This window comes from Cottoperca gobio, chromosome 13 (assembly GCF_900634415.1).
Source record: "Cottoperca gobio chromosome 13, fCotGob3.1, whole genome shotgun sequence".
In the NCBI taxonomy this organism is placed as follows: Eukaryota; Metazoa; Chordata; class Actinopteri; order Perciformes; family Bovichtidae; genus Cottoperca; species Cottoperca gobio.
In genome coordinates, this window is record NC_041367.1 from 23179942 (window position 1) to 23206067 (window position 26126).

Consider the following 26126-nt stretch of genomic DNA (forward strand, 5'->3'; position numbering starts at 1 on the left):
GGTACACCTGACAACCAATCTTACCCACTAAGACACCATTATGTTATATATTTGTGAGCTTGGGGTAATCCAACATATAAAATATTTTGCAGTTTTAGGCAATGAGTAGATTTAGCTGGGATAACCTTTAAGAGTCAGTGGTACAATTACAAAAAACCCTCAATGGTTTCTTCAACACATGAATTTTTTGGATCGGTTTTAAAAATAACTGGTTAGGTTCGCTTATTGCGGATTTTGATGTGGAGGCCATACAAGTACATTAGAATTGAAGACATTCAAGAGATAGATGCACGGAGTGTTGAGTGTTTGTAGTGGAAAGCTGTATTGAGAATACCGTCGCACAGGAGATAGAAAGAGAAAATGATCCACATAATAGCAATACAACGTGCTGCTGGGCCATTAGCTACATATCAGTTAAAATGTTCAAACAGCAGCCAAGTTGAGTTTCTCTCTCACTCTTGTTTAAAGATAGTGTCTGTTTGTATGTGTCACAGAGATGTAATTAAACAAGTGAAAGGTTTGTGACAGTGTTAATTATTAGAAATAAAATGCTTCCTTACATTCATGGTACACCCATTTCAGCCCGCGCCCCCTCCACCCTAAAAAAGAAATCTCCCCTCAGTCTAGGACACTCACAGGTCCTGATGTGGACAACAAAATTAGGCGTCTTTACTAAACTGTTTTATTCCACAGCTGCCAAATATCAGTGGTGATTTGTGCAATGTTGACCTCTGAGTCCCCATAACTTTTTGAAACTCAAAAAGCTTGAGATTTCAACCTGGGTTTGTTCAGGACCGGTGCCATGATTTCAAAATAGACTCGCTTAAAGAATAATATACAGTATATGTTTTGGGATTCTGTAAATGCGTTGTTTTATAAAAGATTTATTTTATTGTTGTGATTTTTTCTTCTTAAGGCAGGCTTCAGTAGCTACTTCAGGTTAGGATTGGATATTTTTTGTCAAAGCTACACCAGCGGCATCCGGCCCGTCTTCACAGCGCTCTCGCAACATGAACTCTGCTGCAGTTCAACTGCTGAGATTCAAACTCATCTGGAATACTAATGTTCGTATGTCCCCCAATAACAAAGCAGAACAACCTGGGACATTGGAAATCACTTTATTGTAGTTACAAAATGATTTTACCTGTCATTATATTATTTAAAGAGTAACTTAAAAGAGTACGCCACCGATTTAGCATTGCACTCCTACAACATTGTCAGATCCACAAAGGCCAGTATAAAAGAAAGATGATCAAAACTGATGCTGCAGAAAGGGTATCTTCTTTTTTTATTCCACAGATTCATCTCTCGTCAATACCTGGCGCCTACGTTGCCCACAATCCAACTCGTCCACCTACAAGTCGGTGGGACATTCAAGTGTTTATGCTTGTAGAGGTTAAACGGCTACAGAGGTCTGGTAATCGACACACCCCGAGATTTGTTTTATTTTCAGACTTGCCGTCTTCAGTGCCAACAAAAGTGACACCACGTGAGGGCATTTATCAGACTTCACTCTCTGGTTGAACGTTTCACGCCGTCTCTGGTGCTCCTGTAACCACCCAGCTGTGATGTCACAGTGTCCCGCAGTACAACTGTACTTCACTGCAGCAAGCACAGAAGTGACACCACGGTCGCCAAAAACCACATTTTCAGGGGATGATTAGACATCTGTGTGCCATAAATGGTCACCTGCCCCTTGTGGTGAACTTGATTTTCAAGATGGCCCCCTTCTAAATATCCGTTGAAGCTTCAGTAACACTTTACATTTCACGTGTCTCAAAGCAGGCAGATCCCTCTGGGGTCCCAAAGCCAATGGATAAATTGCAAATGTTTTGGTAATATGCACCTTTAAAGCCTTCATTTATACCAAATCCTATGGCCCTGTATTGTTAGGGGCCATTGTGTCAAAATCTAGTTATAGTGCTTTTAGTATTCTACATTAACCATAACTTAATTTGTAAAATACAATGAATACAATGGGGAGGTGTACACAGCCCGTTTCTGCCCTGTAGCCCCCAAGTGGGTGACTTTGGCCCTAACGGGTACCATAGACCCAATCATTAAATACAAACAAAGTTATATGGAACTGTAAAGTCATTGCAAGATTTCTACAAAGAATGGCATCATTTGATGCTAATGAGAGTGGAACAGTGTTCTGTTGATACACTTCAAATACATTAATTCCAGTAAATTGCTAGTGAACATTTGGCAACAGGTAAGCATGCATTTAACAATGCATGGAGAATACAGTATTAGATTGATAATGCATAAATATGTATTTCATTTTACATTTGGTTTGTTTTAAGTTCATTTCTTTTAGGAATCAAGAAATGCTGAAAAGCTATTGGTAAAATTAAAACCCGTACAATCTACCAAAACTTCTGTCCCAATAAGCCCACCAACATCAAATGGTTTCAGTTACTGTGCTTTATTCTTCACAAGACATGAAAGCATGTCAGATCTGTAAAAACTTCACACATCAGTGGATCCAACATTTACATTATATTTTATTTTCTGTGTCCAAATTCTGTTCCTCCTTTTTCATATCTGAAGGTTTGGCTACTTGATGTGACGGAGGTTAGTTTGAGAAGTGTTGCAGTGTGTCCGGTGTGTAGCAGCATGTGTGGAGCTCCTCCTGAGCCGGGCTCGGTCTAATCACTGTGAACAGACAGCAGTCAGTCAGCGGTTTCCCCCTTTGTCTTCGAGATCACAGGAGATCTGTGTTCACTCCTTTTTAGCTGCTGTATTTATGAGGCGAAGGCGTCTTCATGGATGTATTTGGAGAGATATCCGTCACTGAATTGATCTTTATTTTCCTTTGCCGAGTACGTTTGTTGAACAAATGGAAATGTACAGATGAGTGCTATTTATGTTTGCTTGCTCAGCTGTTTTTGTCCTCCACCCACCTGCCTTTGCACCGAGCTGTAGATGATGTCCAGTGTGTGTCGGTGTTTGAAACGTCATCACATGGCTCAAAGGGAACGTTTTCCTGAGGATTAGTCTCTTGAGAATCCAGTTTGTAATGTTTGCTTCATTTCAAGGTGCAATAGATGTCAAGTTTTTTTGTGGCTGTGAATGTTCCAACAAATGACTACTTGTGTGACGCTACGCTTACCACACCTGTAGCTTCAACTGTATTAGCAAAAACACAAATGGAGTTCATGTCAGCACAGTTTCCGTAATCCAGGAACAAAGATTTTGTGCCCAAAAGAACTGAACTTTAACTCTGAAATTGGGCAAACATGGATCTCGTTAACAACGGAAATAATATCTTAAGCCACTCCCCATCTCCAGAAGCCCCGCCCGTCTGGCCCCACCCCCCAGAAGAGTAGTTCTGAGTGTTGGCAGGCGGTGCAATCTACTACTGAGCTTTCTGTCAGTGTCTGTAGCCTCTTTTTATTTAAGTTCACTTCTGTTGGATCTGAACCACACGTGTTAATTTAAAGAACTTTTTTGTAAGGTGTTTGTTGAAAGAAAGTGATGTTGCACTGACATGAAAACATGTACATAAAAAAAATGTGTTTTGTAAATAAGCCAATGAAAACTATGTATTTGAATATGAACTGTACAAAATACTGTACTTGTAGTTGTATATGGAGTGATACCGTTGATCTGTAACAAAATACCCAAGCAACAAATTAAATTCTGCAGATGAAACACCAGACTGAAGTGTTTTTGTGTGTGTGTCTCTGTGTGTGTGATTATAATACATTTGGTCATCCATCTTGTACCAGCATCATGTCATTGGCAGTTGCATGATAGTTATTACTAAATGTCATACGTCATTTTCACGTGTTCTCTTCTGATATAACTATTTACACACTACTATGCATGTTAAAACTGAAAGCACCTGCACATTTCAGATTGGAGTCTTCCTGAATTCAAAATAAATCCTATTCATGCAGATGTACAAGGCAGCCATTACATCTGGTCATTATTTCTCTGGTGAATTACTCATGTCAACAACTTCTGCTATTCCTCCACCGTGTCAAACGTTTCTTGGTGTGCTAAAGGTGTGATTGATTTAGGATTTAATCTTCATGCATGTTTTCAGAAAAGGGAAATGAGTTCCCTCAGCAGAATCCATGTTGCTGCTGGGACTGTAGAACCATTTGCTCTAAAGGGTCAATAGCCTTGTTAGAATGAATCTTTAACTCAAGTTGTTTTAAATTCCCATCAGCCTCAGCTGTACTTTGTGTTTAGTATGTTATACATACAGAGCTGCTAGCATGGTTGTAGACTCGTTTAAAACAGTTTTAGTCATCCTCCTTCCTTTTGCAAAGTGCCTGTCTGCAGATGAGAAAGTTAACCACATGCAGGGTCTCTGCAGAAACTTCCCTAAAGTTAACTGCTACTAAAACACACATATTTCTGTCATGAAGGGGTTTTTCCTCTTCATCGCTTACTTAATCTTGACTGACATGTTCACACACTTTAGACCCTGAAGCAACAAGTATTACAGATCTTTCTCAGTTTAAGCTGTGGTTACTTCAGTCATGACCCTCTAGACGAGCAAGTCTATCTAGTGTGCTTTTACCAGTGACATGCGGTGAGGTTCATGGCTGGGGAGGCACTCACTCTTTCAGAGTCAGATTTACAAACCTATGAACCCAACTGAGTAGCTTAATCACCATTTTCTTGGCAGGTTGAACATTGACTACTTGTTATTTTTCATATCTCATATCAGCATTCTTTATACACACACAGGTAAGGGACATATTTGGCCAAAAAAGGTTACATTTATAGCGGCTCAGAGAGGTACATGTATTGGGCTCACGTGCGCCCTCTTCAGTGCGGCAGTACTGGCAGCCTCACCTGGTGTGTTTCACTGTGGCTTTATGTCACATCAGCAAGACTAAATATGTTACACACATACATTACATACATTAACTGGACTATGGAAAGTCAGGGACACATAATAAAGTGTAGTAAACATTATACTGGCGACATACAGAGAGATAGCAACAGGCACGCGCCAAATGCATGCGCTCAACCTAGTTTGCGAGGGATTGCGCAATCCGAGGGGAGGCTCAAGCTCGTCGCTGCCTCAGCTCTCATCTCTCCTGTATCTGAACAGAGGATACGCAAATTCAGCGATTCTCACTATAAAAATGATTGGAATCATACAGAAAATGCATTTATAGCACAGACCAGTGGACCAAATATACATTTATATTTATTTTATTTGTTTTTTTACTTTTCATGATGACGGGGAGGCTCTGCTCTGGAGGTCCCCCTGACCCGCACGTCCCTGGCTTTTACTACATTTAAATCACAGCTGTAGCTGGTTACTTTACATATTAACATTTATATTTATAGTACATTCAATTATATAGAAGTATTATACCATTACATAAAGCAGGTAAAAGGCTCCACCTTGAACAGCCACAACATTACAATGCACCAGTAATAATAATAATCCAGTATAATGGATAATATAATATAATATACACATTTAACAGTAAAAGAGTCACGGTTTACTTTGGAAACTTTTATTTGATGGATACTTAACGTGTCCTTAATGCAGGACTTGTATTGGATATTTTTACATTGTTGCACTTTTGTTTGTTTACTAAAGTAAAGGATCTTAATCCGTCCACAATGGAGGTTCTGAAAAACATTCATTTACTCTTTTTTACCTCACAATTTCTCATAGAAATTCAATAAATCCAACAATATTTGAAGTTTTTCATTGAAATAATCTGCTAAACCCGCTTTAGGTTCAATTCCAACAAAACTAAACTGGGTTTTTTATGTGTCTCGTTTTCCATTGTTGTTTCCTCTAAAACCTTCAGATCCAGATGATCTAATGAGTTGTTAGGTGTATGTCCAGAGGAGACCCAGGCGCAGAACACTAGACTCTGGAAACGGAGTAAGGTTATTAAATAGTTTATTAAAGCAATACTTTATAGTAGGCAGATGGTGAGAGAGTGCAGGCAGGCAGACAGGTAGACAGGAGTTGAGCGACAAATTATGCTGTGATCCGGGGTAGTAGAAATAACAATCTGGCGATGAGTGGCTGGAAGACCGGGGTAGATAAATCCAATGAGCAGATTGGAGTTGAATGAGATCTGCTGCTGAAGTCTTTGGCCGCGCCCCACACACACACACAAAGAGACAGGGAAAACATGGACACGAAAAAACTCTATGGATACAGATGGGACCGTGACATGAGTAACCAGTCATTGCTTTACGTCCGCAGCCATGTAAACTGAGTTTAAATTCTGATGTCTGGGAGAGTTGATGAGATCCTAGCTAAGAGTTTAGAGATCAGTGCACTGAGACAGATGCTGAACATCAGACACATGTAAAACGTTACAGAGTGTGATGCAGCTCACCACCTGCTGCTACTCTTCATTTCCTCTGCTATGTTGTGGTTGACACTCGATGGGAGCTTTTTGGTGACAAGACTCGAGGGTGAAACAACAGAGACAGACTTCTTCAGTGGAACAGATCCAGCTGCTTTCTGATCAGCATCAGAAAACACAGGTAAGGCTATTTATAAGTTGAATGCGTCTCTTACTGTGCATTCTTATTGTTTTGGGCTTCAGGTTTGACAGGATGTTCTCACACCAAACTTCTAAACGTAAGTATCTTTCCTCATGTTATTAATAATGCAATATAAAGTCCCGTTTGTTAGATTTGTGACGCTACATCATTAATATTGTTCCTGCTCAGCCTTTAATTGGATCATTGGTGTTTTTTTAAATGCTACTATATCACCTTCCAGACTGCGGTGATGTTCTTTTATCAAACTCGCCCCCACTGAAGACACGATGCGGAATACCACCAGTTCAGGTGAGCTCTGACGTTTAACAGGTAACATTTACATCCAGTCGTGTTCCCTCACACTGTGAGAGCTCGGTAGAGCTGACGCTTGTGTCCTGTTCAGGTCGGCCACTGGACCCGCTCGTCTACATCCTCTCAGGGGCCCTGTCCTTCACCATCCTGGTGTTCACGCTGCTGGGGGTCGCGTGTCTCAGAAAGTAAGGGAGGCTGAAATGATTTCACGAGATATTTACTGGATGACTTGTTCTCAGTGTCATTTGATTAGTCTGAGTTAAAGTTTATTGGTTGAAACAAATGCAGTTGCCAGGTAACAGTAAAACTAAGATTTAGTTTTCACAATAATAATAATAATAATAAAACGTTTTCACAGCAGAATAATCGTCATAGCAGGGAACAGCACAGACACCTCACAGCATTAATGATTTATCCTTTTCTATTTCAGTCTTCTAAGAAGCCAAGGCAAATGAAAAGCAGAAGTTAATGTTTTCAGTTACACATGTGGTTTTCCTACATGGATATATGATGGTGATAATATGGGATATATTATATTAATATAGGATCGGTCTGATCAAAACCAAAAACACTGGATCGGATTTCGGTGGAAAACAAAAGTATAATCCAAAACGTCCATGAGCCTAAACTACTGCCTTTGAAGTAAAGGCTACATTGAGTGTTGAGTTATATCCAGTATTTTATGTTTTGTTATTCTAAATATTCAGATTGAAATGATGCTGAGCAGTCAGCTCACAGTTCTGTGTGTGAAAACATTTGAATAAAAAGAAGTCATGCTGTGGGACGATGTATTGCCTTCCTGTAGGGGAGCAGAATATGTTTCACAGTTTAAACATGATGTTTTTTAGATGGCTAGGTTTACAAAAGTGCATCCATACAAATGTATTATTAACAGTTTAGTTGTTCAGGAGAGAGCAAAGGACTGGATTGGGTTGGTCTCGGCAGATACTCACAGTAGCGTAGCATTTGCTGACAGTGGTGTCGAGCAGCTTGGGTTTGAGTGAAATGTCTGGATTGCCATGAAAAAGCCGACCAGAAATGCTAGTGTGGCTGTGGACTCTTGTTCTCCATTCAATATAAGAAATAAATGATGTCTTGTGAAATGTGCTGTTAAGCCTCCAACAGGAAACAGTGCTGTCACCACAGAAACATTACATACTCCATCTTCTGTTCTCGAGGTAGATATTTATTTTTCTGTATCTTCTTCTTCTTTCCAGCAATCAACGACAGGGTTTGTCACACAGCTGCATTGAGCTTTTGCTGGAATCTTTCTCCTCCAAACATTGTACGGTGTTCAGTGTTTTGCAGTATACACTACTTTTTCTCGCAGATACCGTTCTTTGGTCCAGACTATTCGAGAGCTGCAGAGTAGCAAGTTGTTGCTGAATGCTGTTCCTCAGCTGGAAGCTCTCATCCTGCCCATGAGGACGGGGCCAGCAGCGGGGGAGGAGGTGGAGCTGCCTCCCAAATCCCCCTGCAGCAGAGCAGCACAGTCGGGTTCTCCTCCAGGAGGCTGTGGAAGGGCCTGCAGCAGGTACACCACAGTCTTCATGTCATCACATGATGCAGATATGTTATGCTGTCAGATATTGGACCTATATTAGTAGTGCTTGATTTCCGTTAGCAGTCATCAGAAGACACAGCCGAGGAAATCTCACATGCAAGAAAGACTAAAGTGAATGTTCAAATGTGACACATCTGTGTCATCTCACCAATGTGGATTTACAGTATTGGTGCTGATCATGTCTCTGTTGTGGCAAATATATTATCACTAGGGCTGTCAAGCGATTAAAAACATTTATCTAATTAATTACATGCTTTGTGATTAATTAATCTAATAATAATAATCCATAATCTGCGGTAAAAAATAAATTGTTGAGTAATTTTTTCTGTGATCAATTAATCGAAATGAACGCACTAATGACAGCCCTAATTATCAAGTTCTGGTACAATGTCGATCAAAATGAGACTTTGACCAGGATGGTGTTGTTTGTCCTCTCGTTCTCCTGTCCTAACCCTTTGCTGTTCCGCTCTGATTTGATGCTGCACCTCTGGCATTTGTTTCAGGGTTCTCATGTTGCCAAGTCAGACCTGAACCTGCTGCAGCTGATCAAAGCAGGGAAGGAGGGCGTCTTCTACAAGGCCAGGATGACCAGAGGGACTTGTAAAGGCCATACCATGTTCACCTGCAAGATCAGCAAGGAAGGTACACAACTCTCTGCCTGGAGGTTTAGACCTACAAGCATTTATTTAACGCAGAGCTGCCATGGAGACAAAGATATTCGATCAGTTTTAGAGGTAAAAGTCAAGGTGAAGAGGCAGAAAACCACAATTTATCAGTAAACTGAAGCTCAAGTAAATGATAAGAGAGGGTTACGATATCACACACGTTGCATACTTCTTATTCTTGTATACCTTTTGTTGATCACCTGTAACTCAGAAATGGTTAAGGCAATTTGAACCATCGTTTTCTCCGTCTTCAAAAACTATTTTATTTATTTTGGAAATATTCAATGACTTTTTTTTCTATATCTCCACCTTCGGTTTTAACGCTACCAAACTGATTTATATCAAAACTTGCACAACTCTTTGTAGATAGGTGCCTTGACCGTACTACTACTCTACTGTAACAATCAGCATCACAGTGTTTTACACAGGAAATACGTCTCAGCCCTTCAGAGATGCTCTCAGTTTACCATGAGTTTTACACCTTATTTATTTATTTTGAAGGATCATATATATTTTACGTGCTATGATTATTAGATATCACCGTCCCTGTTACGCTGATCTATATACATTAACGGTTTTCATAAGGACTATTTCTTTCAACACCAGCTGCATGGTTAGATACCAACGACTTGTGTCATTTAGGTGAACAAATCCTTTTACTTTCTGTTGTTGTCACCTACATGACCATACAGGTAACAATACACTGTGTAATGTGCAAATCAAAGCAAGAATGGAATCAAACTAAACAAAAAACACATTTTAGTTATTCCCTTAAGTCTTTTCATATATTAAAATGTGCAACTGCATATATAAGCTACACATATAATTGAACAATAATAAATTGTCACCCTTTCATTTTGTCAATCTAAATTTAAAGTCAACCCAAACCAAAATGCCCTGTTTGTACAGTACATTATAATCCACGTAGAGAAAAGATTAGATTATTCAGGTTACAGATGCCTGTGTGAAATGAGATGATTACTTGTTTCAGTGTTGGAACACCGACATGTGACTGATTCACAAAAGGCTACGGTAACTAACAAAGATCATTTAAACTAAATGTGGACATACTTTTAAAGGGCCAGTTTATAGGATATGGGGTATTTATTGACAGGAATGGAATATGATATTCATAACTGTGTTTTCATGTTGTGTATAATCACCTGAAACTAAGAATGGTTAGCTTAGAATGAGCCCTTCATATCTACACATGAGCGGGTCCTCTTCACGGAGTCGGCCATGTTTCTACAGTAGCCCAGAACGGACAAACCAAACTCTGGCTCTAGTTAGGGCCTGTCACACTTCTCCCTGCTACCTGAAGACCACAGTAGTTTTCCGACAGGCTTGGAAAGAGAGTGTGGGGGGGGTTGGTTGCAATCTGCAACCTTACTGCTAGATGCCACTAAATCTTACACACTGGACCTTTGATTGCTGGTTTCTGTTTGATGTTTTAGTCATTTTGAGTTCTTATTGTTACTAACTATAACTCACACACACACACCATTTGGCAAACTATATCAAAATGTCAAGCACCAATGTGAAACATTCAAATGTCAGATTTCAATGGAGATGAATTGTTGTTTCACTTTTGAGTCCTTCTAACTTCAGATGTATTTTTTAGTTCAGATACGAGCTATGGGTTAATTTTTCTCTTTCTTTCTTCCAGGTGTCCGTCCTAAGCATGTGGACACAGAGGTTTCCATCATGAGGAAACTGGTGCACCACAAGAACATCCTCCAGTTACTGGACTGGAACACCACTGAGGGTGAGAGACATTTATCCAGACTGTCATCGCCCTGTCCTGTTTCACAGAGCTCCTGGTTGATGAAGGTAGATGATGTTCCTCATCCTCTCTCTATGTTTTCATTTGTGTAGATCCTTACATTCTGATCATGGAGTATGTGAGCTACGGCACTTTGAGGAGCTTCCTGCAGACCAACAAAGCTGACCTGAGTGCAGACCCCGAGCTGCAGAGCCTCATCACCATCGCCTCCTACCACATTGCTCTGGCCATGCAGCACCTGCGCTCCAAGATGGTGACAACATAACAGACTATTTAGGAAATAGTCAGCTTTTAGGTTGATGAATAATTATTTAATCCCATTTATCTATGCTAAGTGGTGTCTGTGTGCTCCAACCTGCAGATTGTGCACTGTGACTTAGCTCTGAGGAACATCATGGTCAATAAGTTTCCCTGGGAGGTAAAAGTGGCAGAGTTCGGCCTGGCCCGAGACTTGACACGCGTGACGAGCCGCCGCAGCATCAGCCGCAGGAGAAACCCACAGGTAACGCACGCACGCACGCACACACGCACGCACGCACGCACGCATGCACGCACGCACGCATGCACGCACGCACACACACACGCGCCAAGTGGCACATGCTGCATTTCAGGGGGGATTTAGCAACATCCTCTGCAACAGGAAACAACAGTTTCAGAGAGATGAGGCGGAGAGAAAGACCAGCAGTTATGTGTCATTAAGGTAACACCGCAGTTACTCATAATTTCCACCTGGAGCTCATTAGTTTACTAAAGTTATGTGCATGTGCATACGGGCCTCTCTGAGAGGCTTTGTGAGTCGGACTCCATTACACTATTATTACAAGGGAATTGCCGTTGAATGAGCACTTTAAAGTAAACAATTGTTTGCTGAACATGTTCAGTACCAAATATTTAACAGACTCTAGCCAGCGTTGATTCATTTCATTAGTTTCATCTATGCTTTTCCTGCAAAAGCAATTCAAACTGTCCTGAAGAAATGTCCAGTCCTGTGACAGAATTCACCTCGGGGAAGTGAATGTTTGCTTTTTCTTTGTGTTGAAGGTGTTAAGACAGTGAAGGAGTTGTGCATTATTGCTGCATATGCATTATATATTATATAAATCACATTTTCCATTGTCTGTAACTCTTACAGCAGCGAGTGCCTTTGCGATGGTACCCACCTGAGTACTTCAAGAACAACTATTACAGCTTCAAAGGAGACGTGTGGGCATTCGGCATCGTGCTGTGGGAGATGCAGACATTTGGTGAGTCGGTTGTTCATGTAATAACAGATATGATACGGGTCACAAAATGATTAAATGTACGAGGTTAGACCAAAGGCCAGAGTGGTGCCCTTCAGGTGTGAAAGAGACTGTCCGTTGCCTGTGTGACGTGATATACAGAATACAGAATATTGGTCTATTTGTTAAACTCTGATATGTATGATCATGATGATGCTCGCAGTATGGGGAGGCCTGTTTTTACAAAACAGTTGAGAGCTTGAAATAAAACATACCGTACCATGCTACAGACAGCAGGTAACTAAAGGCCTTGAGTAGAACATCACAAATTGTTTAATTGATTGAAAACGTAAGTTTGTTTTACTGTGGAATACATCTCATATGTAACTTCTGTCTGGAAAAATATGACATTTTCAGGTACACTGCCATACCCCAACCTTGAGACCTCAGAAGCAGTGATGTACCACATCTGTATTGGTCACAAGAACACAAACCCTGAAGGCTGCAGACCGGAGATGTAAGGGAAAACATGTTTGTCTCAGTAAATATTCAAAAGCTACATTTGACAAGCAGCTATTGTATCGTATTGTATTGTAGCTATGTGTAATATGTACACAAAAAACATTGTTTAATTGATTGATTGAACTTTTGAGTATAATAAATCCAAACTAAATAATATGCAGCTCGTGAAATATAAGTTCTTTGCTACTTTTTTCTGTAGCAATAGTGTGGGAGAAGCCTTTGTGTTATCAGAGGTAGAGCTCACGGTGAATATCTGTTTAAATCTGGCATCTGATTCTAAATGAGTTTTGACCCCAGTTAGCACTACATGTGTAGTAACATTACAGTACACAGGAGTTTATAACATGATGAATCCCTTGAATGTCTAAACCCGTCAGACTTCATATCATGAGAGACTGTTGGCTGGAGCCGTGCACTCTGAGACCCTCCTTCACAGACATCGTCCGCATGCTGGAGAACATCATGGAAAGCGATGCAGTAAGAAACGGCTAGCTACGCTAAATAGTTAAACTGAGTATTTATTGATCTTTTAAAGCTCATTCAATATTTTTATATTTCCTATCCTTTCCTTGTGGTAATAAAAATAAAATGAACAAAACAAACATCACGTGACCTTCATGGGGCCAAAAATACTCTCAACCCTAATAATATGTAGACTGCAGGATTCAAGCCATGAATATTACTTTACATACTTTACATGCTTTTTTGCAGGATTATGTGGATGTTGAGAGTCCACAGCTTTTGGCGAAAGAGGAGGCTGAATATCATGAAGCTTGATGTCTCCAGGCAGCCAGCGTCACCTTGGAAGATACAAATCCCATCTAAATACCAAGCCATCGTATTCTGAACACTTGTGTGTATTTAAAACAGTACACACAACTTTGCAGGCTACATTTATCTGTATAAAGTAACCATAAGATGATCACACATAAACCGCTCGACAGAGAGCATGGTTGTAAAGAACCCAGGCCCTTCTATGCTTAAAAGTTTTAAAAAGTAATATTGTGAAGTCAGTTCTTAGGTGGGACAAAGATTGTTATGACCTGTTGTTGTTGTTAGGGCTAGTTAAAACCTCGGCAACAAATTGTAAACAAACGGAGTAAATATTTGCACTAGTCCAAATTGTGCATTATAAATGCATACATAATGACATAAATATATATACTTTGAAATCTCAATAATTAAAGATACATTTAAGGATTTAAAGCCATACATACACATGAATATGTAGGTTCAACCCTACAACATGTCACATGTCATCTGTCCCTTACTCCCTACTGGCTGGAAGCTCCTCTGAATTGGCAGGTGTCAGTTCCTACCTCACAATATACAGTACAGGGGCTCAAGCTCTGGGCTCCAAGGTACAGAGGGCCCCACAGAGAGGAGAGATAGAGCGAGGGACCCCTCTCAATAAATTGCAGCTAAGACAAGCAGCGCACACTATTTCAAGCTCTCCCAGAGGGGAACATACTGGTGCAGCTATGGGGGGTGTGGTGCTACATCAAGCTCCTTTTTAAAAACTGAAATAACTGATCAATACAAGTCAAACTACGTGTATGTTTCCTTCATTACTCAATGATTAAAGTGTTAAAATGCTACTTTTACTGATTTATTGATGGAGGTTTAGACTAATAAATGCGTGTGTGTGTGTGTGTGTGTGTGTGTGTGTGTGTGTGTGTGTGCGCGCGCATTGTAGGCTATTATCGCCAGAGCAGAAATTACAGTTCAAGATTATATAAAAAATATCTGCAAGTAGTGCTTTTGCTGATGTGAAAAATGTTCCCTCGCCAAATTTGTAGAAATAAACCCCAGATATTTTTAATAACGAGCTAAATCTACCAGTTTCCATAACATCATATTTTTTCGCAAAACTATTTGTACTGGCTATTCCGACATTTACGAGGAGCACCTAAAGCAGCATTGTACGTTCAGGAACGCCCCGTCTCCCTCTGCGAGCCAATGGGATTCATCCTGGGAACACGCGTTTCTACGACACACTACTGCTGCGAACTTGGTCCCAGTTTCTTATCTGTCATTTGCACTGTTAGAGAAAATGGCTATTCGTGTGTTAGAAATCATCTTTTTCTTTTATTTTGCTTCTCACATTCCTATAACATTATTTATTGACTTACAAGCCCTGCTACCTGGACATGTGTACCCTCAGCCGGTAAGTGTCAGCACCAGGAGGAAAGAAACCAAAAGTTACAACAAACTGCTTTGTTGCTATGAGACAATTGACAAATGGACTCTTCCTCTCCTCTAGCTGAAGGATCTTCTCAGGTGGTATGCAGAGGAGTTCAAAGACCCCATGGTGCTGGATCCTCCACAGTGGTTCAAATCTTTTATTTTCTGCGAAGCTCTGTTTCAAACGCCTTTCTTTCCCGTTGCAGCTTATGCTTTCCTTAAAGGTCAGTGAAAACGTGGTTGAGGGAACGCTTTTTATTTAGCTGTTAATGATTGTAACTTAAAAATAGGTCTGTTTAACGCTTCGTTGCTCATTATTGACACAGAAACGCGCATAAACGTGAATGAATGGGTTATTGAAAGTTTGTGCAACCCATTTCTAAATTCGGCATACATTTACCCAAGGTAATCAAATAACTTGCATGTAGTATTATTTCACAATTGCTCGTAGGCCTCTGAATCCATGCACGGTGTCTAATCAAAGTTCTGATCAGAGTAGACTTCTATAGAAGAATTCTATATGTTTTTTGGTGAAGCACAGACTGAAAGATTACGTATTAATTATATCTACATATTTATACATACAGTGAAGGAAATAAGTTTGCCCACTTACAAAGAAATGAACAATCTTATCATTTTAATGGTAGGTGTATTTTAACAGTGAGAGACAGAATATCAAAAAGAAAATCCAGAAATTTATATCATATAAAATATATAAATTGATTTGCATTTAATGGTGTGAAATAAGTATTTGATCTCCTTGCAACCAACATTCTGGCTCCGACAGACCGTTAGATGAGTCCTCTCGCTTTAAGAAAGTACTCCTAATATCAACCTGTATAAAGACACCTGTCTCAACTCGTTACCTGTATAAAGACACCTGTCCACAGAATCAATCAATCAGAATCCAACCTCTCCACCATGGGTAAGACCAAAGAGCTGTCTAAGGACATCAGGGACAAGACTGTAGACCTGCACAAGGCTGGAATGGGCTACAAGACCATCAGCAAGCAGCTGGTGAGAAGGAGACAACTGTTGGTGCGATTATTCGAAAATGGAAGAAATACAAAATGACCATCAATCGCCCTTGGTCTGGGGCTCCACGCAAGATCTCGTCTCGTGGCTTATCAATGATCATGAGAAAGGTGAGGGATCAGAACTACACGGGAGGAACTCGTCAATGATCTCAAGGCAGCTGGGACCACAGAAACCAAGAAAACTATTGGTAACGCACTACGCCGTAATGGGTTAAAACTTGACACGTCATGTTTGGAGGAAGAGAAATTCCGACTATAACCCCAAGAACACCATCCCCACTGTCAAGCATGGAGGTGGAAACATTATGCTTTGGGGATGTTTCTCTGCTAAGGGGACAGGACGACTTCACCACATCGAGGGGAGGATGGACGGGGCCATGTACCGTAACATCTTGGCCGATAACCTCCTTCCCTCAGCCAGGACACTGAAAATGGGTCGTGGATGGGTCTTCCAGCACGACAATGACCCAAAACATACGGCCAAGGCAACAAAGGAGTGGCTAAAGAAGAAGCACATTAAGGTGATGGAGTGGCCTAGCCAGTCTCTGGACCTTAATCCCATAGAAAATCTGTGGAGGGAGCTGAAGCTTCGAGTTGCCAAACATCAGCCTCGAAACCTGAAGGATTTGGAGGATCTGCAGAGAGGAGTGGACCAAAATCTCTCCTGAGATGTGCACAAACCTGGTGACCAACTACAATATTCACTTTTTATAACTTCCGCAATTACCACAGTCATGTGCAATATTCACTCTTACAAATGTTTATCAATGAGTCTGTACTTATATTACTGTTACTGTATTTTATTCTATTTAATTGTGTACTCGACACTTTACTCTCTTGCTCTTTTGCTGTAACAAGGTACATTTCTCCGTCATGGGACTAATAAAGGATTTCTGATTCTGATTCTGAAGAAACGTCTGACCTCTGTGCTGGCCAACAAGGGTTTCTCCACCAATTACTAAGTCATGATTTGCAAGGGGATCAAATACTTATTTCACACCATTAAATGTAAATCAATTTATATATTTTATATGATGTACATTTCTGGATTTTCTTTTTGATATTCTGTCTCTCACTCTTAAAATACACCTACCATTAAAATGATAGACTCTTCATTTCTTTAGAAGTGGGCAAACTTATAAAATCGGCAAGGGATCAAATACTTATTTCCTTCACTGTATACATACACACATGTATAGGCCTATGTATATGTTTGTATGTATTGTATTTTCTCACTTAGTCGTGCAGATAGCTTTTGTTTTATTGGTTGAGAAAATAAATGAAATTTCGTTCCCACAACATTGAACATTACATTAAAAAAAGTCAACAACATCCTTTCAAGAAACATTGTCCATCTGGATAATCCAGTGGTTATTATTGGAGCTACTTGTGTTGTGCAGCCTGGAGCATGTTTTGATGGCTCTGTGTGTTCCTTGTCTTTCAGGTGGCTGTAAGTGGATCAGGACTCCTGCCATCGTGTATTCCACACATGTGGCCACAACGCTGGTCCCGATTCTAGCTCACGTCCTCTTCTATCAGTTCCCTATGAAGCCCCACCCTGGTCCCCAGACCATGCAGGAGCGCTGGCTGCTGCTCTCCATATACGCACCATACCTGCTGGTGCCTGTGCTGCTGCTCCTCACCATGCTGCTGTCCTCCACATACAACTCCACCTCCAAGTCTGGACACACGGCAGCCAAATCCAAGAAGAAGAACTGACACATAACCAGACTACAGCCATGGAACTCCCTCTGATTTTAGGAGGTGGTGTGCATATGGGCCTCTCTGAGAGGCTTTGTGAGTCGGACTGCATTACACTATTATTACAAGGGAATTGCCATTGTTAATCCAGAATGAGCACTTTAAAGTAAACAATTGTTTGCTGAACATGTTTTGTGTCTTTATCAGTACCAAATATTTAACAGACTCTAGCCAGCGTTGATTCATTTCAGTAGTTTCATCTATGCTTTTCCTGCAAAAGCTATTCAAACTGTCCTGAAGAAAATGTCCATTCCTGCAACAAAATTCACCTCGGAGAAGTTTATGTTTGCTTTTTTTGTGTTGAAGGTGTTAAGATAGTGAAGGAGTTGTGTATTATTGCTGCATATGCATTATATTATATAAAATATTGGGATGAGGGAAACAGAATTTCAGAAACCCCTCTACTGTTTAAACTGGTAACTGTTTGGCCTGGAGTTTCTTTGGGCAGACTTATGTCTGCGTTGCTACTGTCCTCTACTCCATGTTTAAAGTAGCTTTGGAGTTTGAGCCCCGTTTTTATTATTTCAATTTCAAGATTTAATTGAGGCCAATGGTTTCTTCCTACTTTCAGTCTTTGCTGGACTATCCTTTTAATGTGAGAAACCCTTTGTTTCTCAAACCTTTACATACTGTCATTTTCAAAAGAATTTGTAGTAATAGATTGAATTAATGGGAATGAATATTAGCGATGCACACTATACTTTCAACCTTTTTTGACCCTTGTATTATGTTGAAATAAATTACGTTAATTAGGGTTAGGGTCATATTGACCCTTACTGTGTAAATACACTCAAAACAGTCAAAGAACCAGGTAAAACCAATAAGAACTTTAATTTAGATCATATGAACATTTAGAAAAGGGACATACAGTAAATGTTTTATTCAACATCCAACAATCCAACACTATATTTAACAATTGTTTACATAACATTTTTCCCTCATCACACTTTTTTAAAAAGCTTGAGAAAAAACTGTCAGACGACGACTTCCTGAGATGAAAAGAAAGCAGATGATTTGTTGATTTTTTAAAATTGGGTTAGATTTGTTTAAAAGTAAAAAAAAATTATGAATAACAAACATTATTTTTTGAAAATTAAGTTTTACATATCAAATATGAACATTTAAAAATACATTGACTACAGAGGGCCATGTAGGCAATCACTACAACTAACACAGGACAATAGACAAGAAATTAGAGTACAGACTCAGAAATATACACAATCCCCAAAGTAGACAATACATCCTCATGATTGTTTGCACTTTTTGTAAGTCGCTTTGGACAAAAGCGTCAGCTAAATGAACTGTAATGTAATAGCAATGAAGTAATGGGCAATATATTACATCACATGAGAAGGCTATGAGATATTCATGTTTTATGCTGTGTGTAGACATGACAGTGTTACTTCTTGTGGTTGTTTCTGACGAATACTGAACAACATTGAGCAACAGGAGCCTGTCCTCCCCAGTCAGGAGCTCAGGGAGCTCTCCTCACAGTCCAGCTCCACAAGTATGGAGCTCAGCTTCAACACCGTTCTAAGGTGTGAGGGCAGGAGTGTGACTGCTCTCTGACAGACATGATTCACATGATGCCCAGACAGCAACCTGTTTCTGAATGTCAACAAAGACACTTATTGTTGACTTCAGAAAACTTTATGAGTATTAGTACACATTTACTAATTTACACATCCTGAGTAAAGAAGTCTCTAGGTAAGTTTATGGTACACCTGAACAATCTTACACTAATACACCATTTATGTTATATATTTGTGAAGCTTATAATCCAACATAAATATTTTCAGTTTTAAGCAATTAGTAGATTTACTGTAATAACCTTTAACTCAGTGTACAATTACAAAACACACCTCAATGTTCTCAACACATGATTTTTCTGGACTGTTTTAAAATATAACTGGTTAGTTAGCTTATTGCATTTGATGAGGACATACAAGTAGCATTAGAATTGAAACATTCAAGAATCAGATGCACGTGTTGAGTGTTTGTAGTGAAAGCTCATTCAGAATACCTGTCCACAGGAGATAGAAAGAAGAAAATGCATCCACATAATACAATACTAACGTGCTGCTGTCCATTAGCTAAATCTCAGTAAAATGTTAACAGCCCAAGTTGATCTTCTCTCTCACTCTTGTCTATAGACTAGTGTCTTTTGTATGTGCTCACAAATGTAATAATACAATGTTTCAAAGCTGAAACATGGTGTGAGTCACAGGTGGTGATGACATATTCCATTGTTTTAAAGAATTACAAAAACAGTGGCAATGACCTCGAGGTAAAAGAAAGAAGAGCCAGTCAATAAAAATAAAGTTAGTAAACTTGATCACCTTGTTTGTCAGAGTCTGTGGGTCCTGTTGGCAGAACCTCAGTCACCTTTGTTCCTTATGGACTTTGGAACAACCCAAACAGTAGCACATATAGAGGTAAACAATCTGAAGTTTAACCAAAGCCCAGGCCCTTCTATGCTTAAAAGCAGGGGTAGGGAACCTTTTTCCTATCAAGGGCCATTTCAATTTTTACAACATCCTTCGAGGGCCGTACTAATTATTGAACTGCAAATCTGCAAATTATTTTTAAGACACAGCCCATTCATTTCACCTTTCATTTATGCAGTGCAAAAAAGCAACTTTTTTATCCATGTATCTTTCTATTTTATCAGAAATCAACAATCCTTTATTAGTCTCACAACAGGGACATTTATCTTCTCACAGCAAAAGAACATATGAAGTAAAGTGGCAGTACACAATAATTAAATAGAATAAAAAGTACCAAGTAGTTGATAGAAAATAAAGTGAATATTGCACATGGCAGTGATAATTGCACAGCAGTGGTGGAATAGTCTGTTCTTGGTGTGGTGGTCTACCTCTCTATCTGTCCATGTTTGTATGTTACGCTCTGGAGCAGGGGTCACCAACTTTTTTGATACTGAGAGCTACTTCAAGGGTACTGAATAATACGAAGGGCTGCTTGTTTGATACAAACTTCCTGAATAACATAGTTGCACGGTTCACCTTTAATGATATTATTAATAATAATAATCATAATAAATATTCAGATATGTGAAGAGACTGTCTGATCACATGTTAATGTTAATTATTCCTCACAATGATTATTAACAATGATTTATGGTAGGAAACACATCCATCCATCATCTACCGCTTATCCGGGATCGGGTCGCGGGGGCAGCAGCTCCAGTAAGGAACCCCAATCTTCCCTTCTCCGGGCCACATCCTCCAGCTCCGACTGGGGGATCCTGAGGCGTTCCCAGGCCAGTGAGGAGATATAATCTCTCCACCGAGTCCTGGGTCTTCCCCGGGGTCTCCTCCCAGCTGGACGTGCCTGGAACACCTCCCTAGGGAGGCGCCCAGGTGGCATCCTTACTAGATGCCCGAACCACCTCAACTGGCTCCTTTCAATGTAAAGGAGCAGCGGCTCTACTCCGAGGCTCTCACGGATGGCTGAGCTTCTCACCCTATCTCTAAGGGAGACGCCAGCCACCCATCTGAGAAAACCCATTTCGGCCGCTTGTACCCGTGATCTCGTTCTTTCGGTCATGACCCAGCCTTCATGACCATAGGTGAGGGTAGGAACGAAGATCAACCGGTATATTGAGAGCTTTGCCTTCTGGCTCAGCTCTCTTTTCGTCACAACGGTGCGGTAAAGTGACTGTAATACCGCCCCCGCTGCTCTGATTCTCCGGCCAATCTCTCGCTCCATCGTCCCCTCACTCGCGAACAAGACCCCGAGGTACTTGAACTCCTTTACTTGGGGTAATGGCTCATTCCCTACCCGGAGTAGGCAATCCACCGGTTTCCTGCTGAGAGCCATGGCCTCAGATTTAGAGGTGCTGATCCTCATCCCAACCGCTGCACACTCGGCTGCAAACCGATCCAGTGACTGTTGAAGGTCACAGACCGGTGATGCCATAAGGACCACATCATTTGCAAAGAGCAGCGATGAGATCCTCAGGTCACCGAACTGCAACCCCTCTCTTCCACGACTACGCCTCGATATCCTGTCCATGAAAATCACGAACAGGATTGGTGATAAAGCGCAGCCCTGGCGGAGGCCAACATTCACTGGAAACAAGTCCAACTTACTGCCAAGTATCCGGACACAACTCTCGCTTTGGGCGTACAGGGATTGGATGGCCCTCAAAAGTGACCCCTCACCCCATACTCCCGCAGCACCTCCCACAGTATCACCCGGGGGACCCGGTCATGCGCCTTCTCCAGATCCACAAAACACATATAGACCGGATGGGCGTACTCCCAGGCCCCCTCCAGGATCCTTGCAAGAGTAAAGAGTTGGTCTGTTGTTCCACGACCAGGACGGAATCCGCATTGTTCCTCTTCAATCAGAGGTTCGACTACCGGCCGAACCCTCCTTTCCAGTACCTTGGAGTAGACTTTACCAGGGAGGCTGAGAAGTGTGATACCCCTGTAGTTGGCACACACTCTCTGGTCCCCCTTTTTGAATAGGGGAACCACCACCCCAGTCTGCCACCCCCTAGGCACTGTCCCAGACTTCCACGCAATGTTGATGAGGCGTGTCAACCAAGACAGCCCCTTAACACCCAAAGTCTTCAGCATTTCTGGATGGATCTCATCAACCCCTGCGGCTTTGCCACTGTGGAGTTGTTTGACTACCTCAGTGACTTCCATCAGGGAAATTGACGATGATCCCCCATCAGCTTGCACAGGCACAAACAACAGTCAGAGTTTCCCCCCCCATAACCCGAAGGCGTAGGGAGGCGACCCTCTCGTCCACCGGGGTAAACTTCAACGTAGCGGCGCTCAGCCGGGGGCTAGTGAGTATCCCCACCCCGGCCCGATGCCTCACACCATGGGCAACTCTGGAGAAGAATAGAGTCCAACCCCTATCCAGGAGTACGGTTCCAGAGCCAAGACTGTGCGTGGAGGTAAGCCCCACCAGATCCAACTGGTAGCGATCCACCTCCCGCACTAGTTCCGGCTCCTTCCCCCACAGAGAGGTGACATTCCACGTCCCCAGAGCCAGCCTCTGCTGCCCGGATCTGGTCCGTCGAGGTCCCTGACCATCACTGCCACCCGTGTGACAGCGCACCCGACCCCAGCGGTTTTTCCCATGAGTGGTGGGTCCACAGGATGGATGGATGGGAGGCACCATGTAGCTTCTTCGGGCTGTGCCCGACCGGGCTCCGTGGCAAACCCGGCCACCAGGCGCTCGCTGTCGGGCCCTCCCTCTGGGCCTGGCTCCAGACGGGGGTCCCGGGCTTCCTCCGGGCAGGGTCTCTCCTTTCCTTTCCCTTTTTTTCATGAAGTCGTTTTTGAACCATTCTTAGTCTGGCCCCTCGCCAGATATATGTAAACATGCAACATTATTTATTTATGTTCTCAATCTATTTCAACATTTGAAAGTCACAGTTATCACATCTCTGATATTTCTGTAAATATCTTTATTGACAGTTTTTTCTTCTCGTCTTTGAACAGTGTTTTCAATAACATCATTACACCTTTCAAGACCTCTCCGTCCGAAAAGGCTTTCTTGTACTTTATTAAAACATGTGCAGCTCTAAATGAAGCTTCCGTTGCTTTGTGTGACTTGTTCACCGGCCTCGTGAAAAGAGATGCTGCTGTCCAAAGCTGCCTTTAACTCCCGGCTTGTTCTGCCCGCAGTGCTGCAGGTGGGTAGTTAGTTAGTTAGCATGGTAGTTAGCATGGTAGTTAGCATGGTAGTTAGCATGGTAGTTAGCATGGTAGTTAGCATGGTAGCCTCTGAGACATGTACCGAAGTGTCTCCACAATGTGCCACTTTGCCATCGCCCCGCAAATGAGACATACACATTTTTCTTTCACTGTTGTAAAAAATAATTCTTCCTCCCAATCATCGTGAAAATAGTTAGTTTTCTTTTGCTTTTCTGCCATGTTTAGCGTAATAAACAAACCTAGCGCCCCATCGTAGCTGCTCCCGCTAGCTTGTCTCAGCGAAAATAGAAATGGAGATTTAGTTTACAGCATCAGAGTTCATATACATAACATTTTTTTGTTTTTTAAATTTGTCATTTTAAAATAAAGAATAATTCAAGTGTTATTGATAAAATAAAATAAAACCCAGCAAAACAATTAAATACAAATTTTAGACGGACCTCCATGGTGACTCGTGCTATTGTTAGAACTTGCCCTGCGGGCGACTCACGTAGTCCCTGCGGGCACCGTGTTGGCTACCCCTGGTCTGGAGGGAGCTGCTTGTTGGGCCAAACTCCGCCGAAGAGCGTTAACTTTATCCAAACGCACTCATATTTTCAGCTCGTGCAGTTCGGCATGTTTTGTGCCGGAATGACGATCGAGAGTCTTTTTCATCACTGCAAGCGCGTCGACACAAACTAGGCACACTGGCCTTTTACTTCCACAAAGAAATAATATTTCGCTCATTGGTCAGTTACAATCGGCCGTTTTCTGTATTTTGATTGGGAAGCCTTTAAACCTCCCCAACTACTGCTGTGTGAGGTACTGATCTGTGACTTTTCCTTGTAATATTGCTGCTAAATGTTTTAAAATACTTTATAATGCCACTAAAGCTAGTTTTTAAAATGTATTCTCCAAAGGTGACTAAAGTTTGCTGTAATTAAGCCCTATAAAACATTTCATATATATTTCAGACACTTATGAATCAATGTCTGAAGCACAGCAAACTGTAAGCGTGTCACTTCTGGTTTCTACCACGTTTGTGTTGCTGGTAGGGTACTTCAGCTGCTCAATTCATTTTGTTATATTCTTGATCACATCGGCTAACTACCTGTCAATTATCTAAACCCATATGTGTACTTCTTAAGCACTTACAACTCTCTCCTTATCATTCTTCTCTTAGCGACTCTCGCTTAATCCTCAGTTGTTAACACTCCTTTCGTCTCTGCTAACGTTAGCTACTGTAGCTTGGCAGCTAGCGATGGCATCTCTCTCTTCCTTTTCTGCTCTGTTTGGCCAGATCAGGGGTGCCCAAAAGGTTGAGTGTAGTGCGGGTAGATCACGCACCGTTTAAAATAAATAAATAAATATATATATTCCCCAACGGAACCCTGTGCCCCCTGAAAGTTTTTTGTTTTTTTCCCTCCATTCCCTCCACTCGCTCCCACAGATCACTTGGACCTGGTCATTTTTAAAGTAGCTCACAAGCCAAAAAAGTGTGGGCACCCCTGGACCAGATAATTGGATGACTTTCTGGGGAACTCCTGGTCTAATTAGCAGTGACGGCATCCATCATACTTTGGATGGAGCGAATCTCATATCTACTAATATTACAAAGTTTATTAGTGGACCTAATCCATGACAACCCGGAGTTGAGACCAGGAGGCAGCAGAGTTGCAGTCTTAACACACTTCTCTGTGCTTCCTTCCGGGCAGTCGCCCACTCAGATCCCCATAATGACTGTGTCTGCCCCACGACCACTGAAATTAATCAAATCAATGTTAAATGAGGGGGAGTTAAAAATTAACACCACCGCTTCTAAAGTGCAACTAACAATTAAATGTGGGCTCTTAAACATCAGATCTTTGTCATCTACAGCTGGACTAGTAAATGATTTAATATCAGATAAGATTGATTTTGTCTCACTGAAGCTTGGCTGAGACATGAAGAATGTCAGTCTCGATGAATCCACTCGATGAGTTGCACTCAAGCTTATTAATCAATCCTAAACCTAAAAGCCTTGTTCTTACGCTTTCAATCCCAACATGGAAAAAAATAAAGCCAATTTTATTTGTTATACTGTTGTCAATTTACATCTGAATTCTCAGAATTTAGTCCTTAAATAATAATTATAAAGTAATTATCGCAGGTGACTTTAATATTCATGTGGATATTCGATAACGACAGCCTTAAAAACGCGTTTATCTCATTAGGTTCAATCAGAATGTACATAAACCAACTCACCTTTTTAAACCACACCCTGGACCTTGCAAAAAGTCCAGTGTTGAATTAACTCCCAGAGTTGATTTCAACACTTTTTCAGGGTTTATTAGGTCCACACTTTCATAATAGTTAAATATGTAACACTGTGCCAGAGTTCCTTCTTTAACTCACAAAACAGAGTTAAAGTAACACTAATTAATGTTATTAAATAATATATTCATTGATTCCAATAAACAAAGCCATTTTCATGGTATAATGTACAAACTTTCATCTGAAACATTGTATGAGCTTTGAATATCAAATTGCTTATTGAATTTAAGCTGACATTATTATGAACTTTTCCTCACTTTGTAACCCTCGAAATGCACGATGATGGTCATCAAAGAATTATGGGTGAATAGCTTGTTTGTTAATAAACTAAATGTTTTACCTTCAACCAAATGTACATCACATATTTGACAAAAGACAAACAAGTCCACATGTATATTCTACACCATCAACTTTAACACTAGTTGAGAAAACATCTTTTGACAAAATCATTTCAAGCATTTCATTGTTGACCACATTCACATCTCTGAGGGAATAAGTCTTAATTGGTCCAGACTCTTTTTATTTGAGGGTGAAGGTTTCCCAGTGATAAGCAATAGCCATCTGATGCTTTTTAGCAAGTGATTTTGTAATGTTTTTG

General features: G+C 41.0%; 2 protein-coding genes across 2 annotated transcripts; both read left to right on the top strand.

The window, feature by feature from the left end:
* The first annotated feature begins 6776 nt into the window (after positions 1-6776).
* On the top strand, positions 6777-14167 carry LOC115017856 (tyrosine kinase receptor Cad96Ca-like). The gene is made up of 11 exons (XM_029446568.1): positions 6777-6798; positions 6893-6986; positions 8209-8335; positions 8869-9007; positions 10697-10795; positions 10906-11066; positions 11175-11315; positions 11946-12057; positions 12451-12550; positions 12933-13032; positions 13267-14167. Exons 1-11 carry the CDS (start codon positions 6777-6779, stop codon positions 13330-13332), a joined length of 1161 nt encoding a protein of 386 aa, XP_029302428.1. The 3' UTR covers positions 13333-14167.
* Positions 14168-14540: 373 nt separating this feature from the next.
* Positions 14541-19794, top strand: LOC115017351 (sigma intracellular receptor 2-like). The gene is made up of 3 exons (XM_029445697.1): positions 14541-14722; positions 14819-14963; positions 17221-19794. Exons 1-3 carry the CDS (start codon positions 14609-14611, stop codon positions 17493-17495), a joined length of 534 nt encoding a protein of 177 aa, XP_029301557.1. The 5' UTR covers positions 14541-14608; the 3' UTR covers positions 17496-19794.
* Positions 19795-26126: the final 6332 nt, after the last annotated feature.

Bases quoted from the DNA above. Each gene is read 5' to 3' on its own strand.
- LOC115017856 (XM_029446568.1), top strand. From the start codon at position 6,777: ATGCGGAATACCACCAGTTCAG. The intron at 9,008-10,696 runs GTACACAACTCT...TCTTTCTTCCAG, and splicing joins CTGCAAGATCAGCAAGGAAG to GTGTCCGTCCTAAGCATGTG. The intron at 11,316-11,945 runs GTAACGCACGCA...TAACTCTTACAG, and splicing joins GCCGCAGGAGAAACCCACAG to CAGCGAGTGCCTTTGCGATG.
- LOC115017351 (XM_029445697.1), top strand. From the start codon at position 14,609: ATGGCTATTCGTGTGTTAGAAATCATCTTTTTCTTTTATTTTGCTTCT. The intron at 14,723-14,818 runs GTAAGTGTCAGC...CCTCTCCTCTAG, and splicing joins GACATGTGTACCCTCAGCCG to CTGAAGGATCTTCTCAGGTG. The intron at 14,964-17,220 runs GTCAGTGAAAAC...CTTGTCTTTCAG, and splicing joins AGCTTATGCTTTCCTTAAAG to GTGGCTGTAAGTGGATCAGG.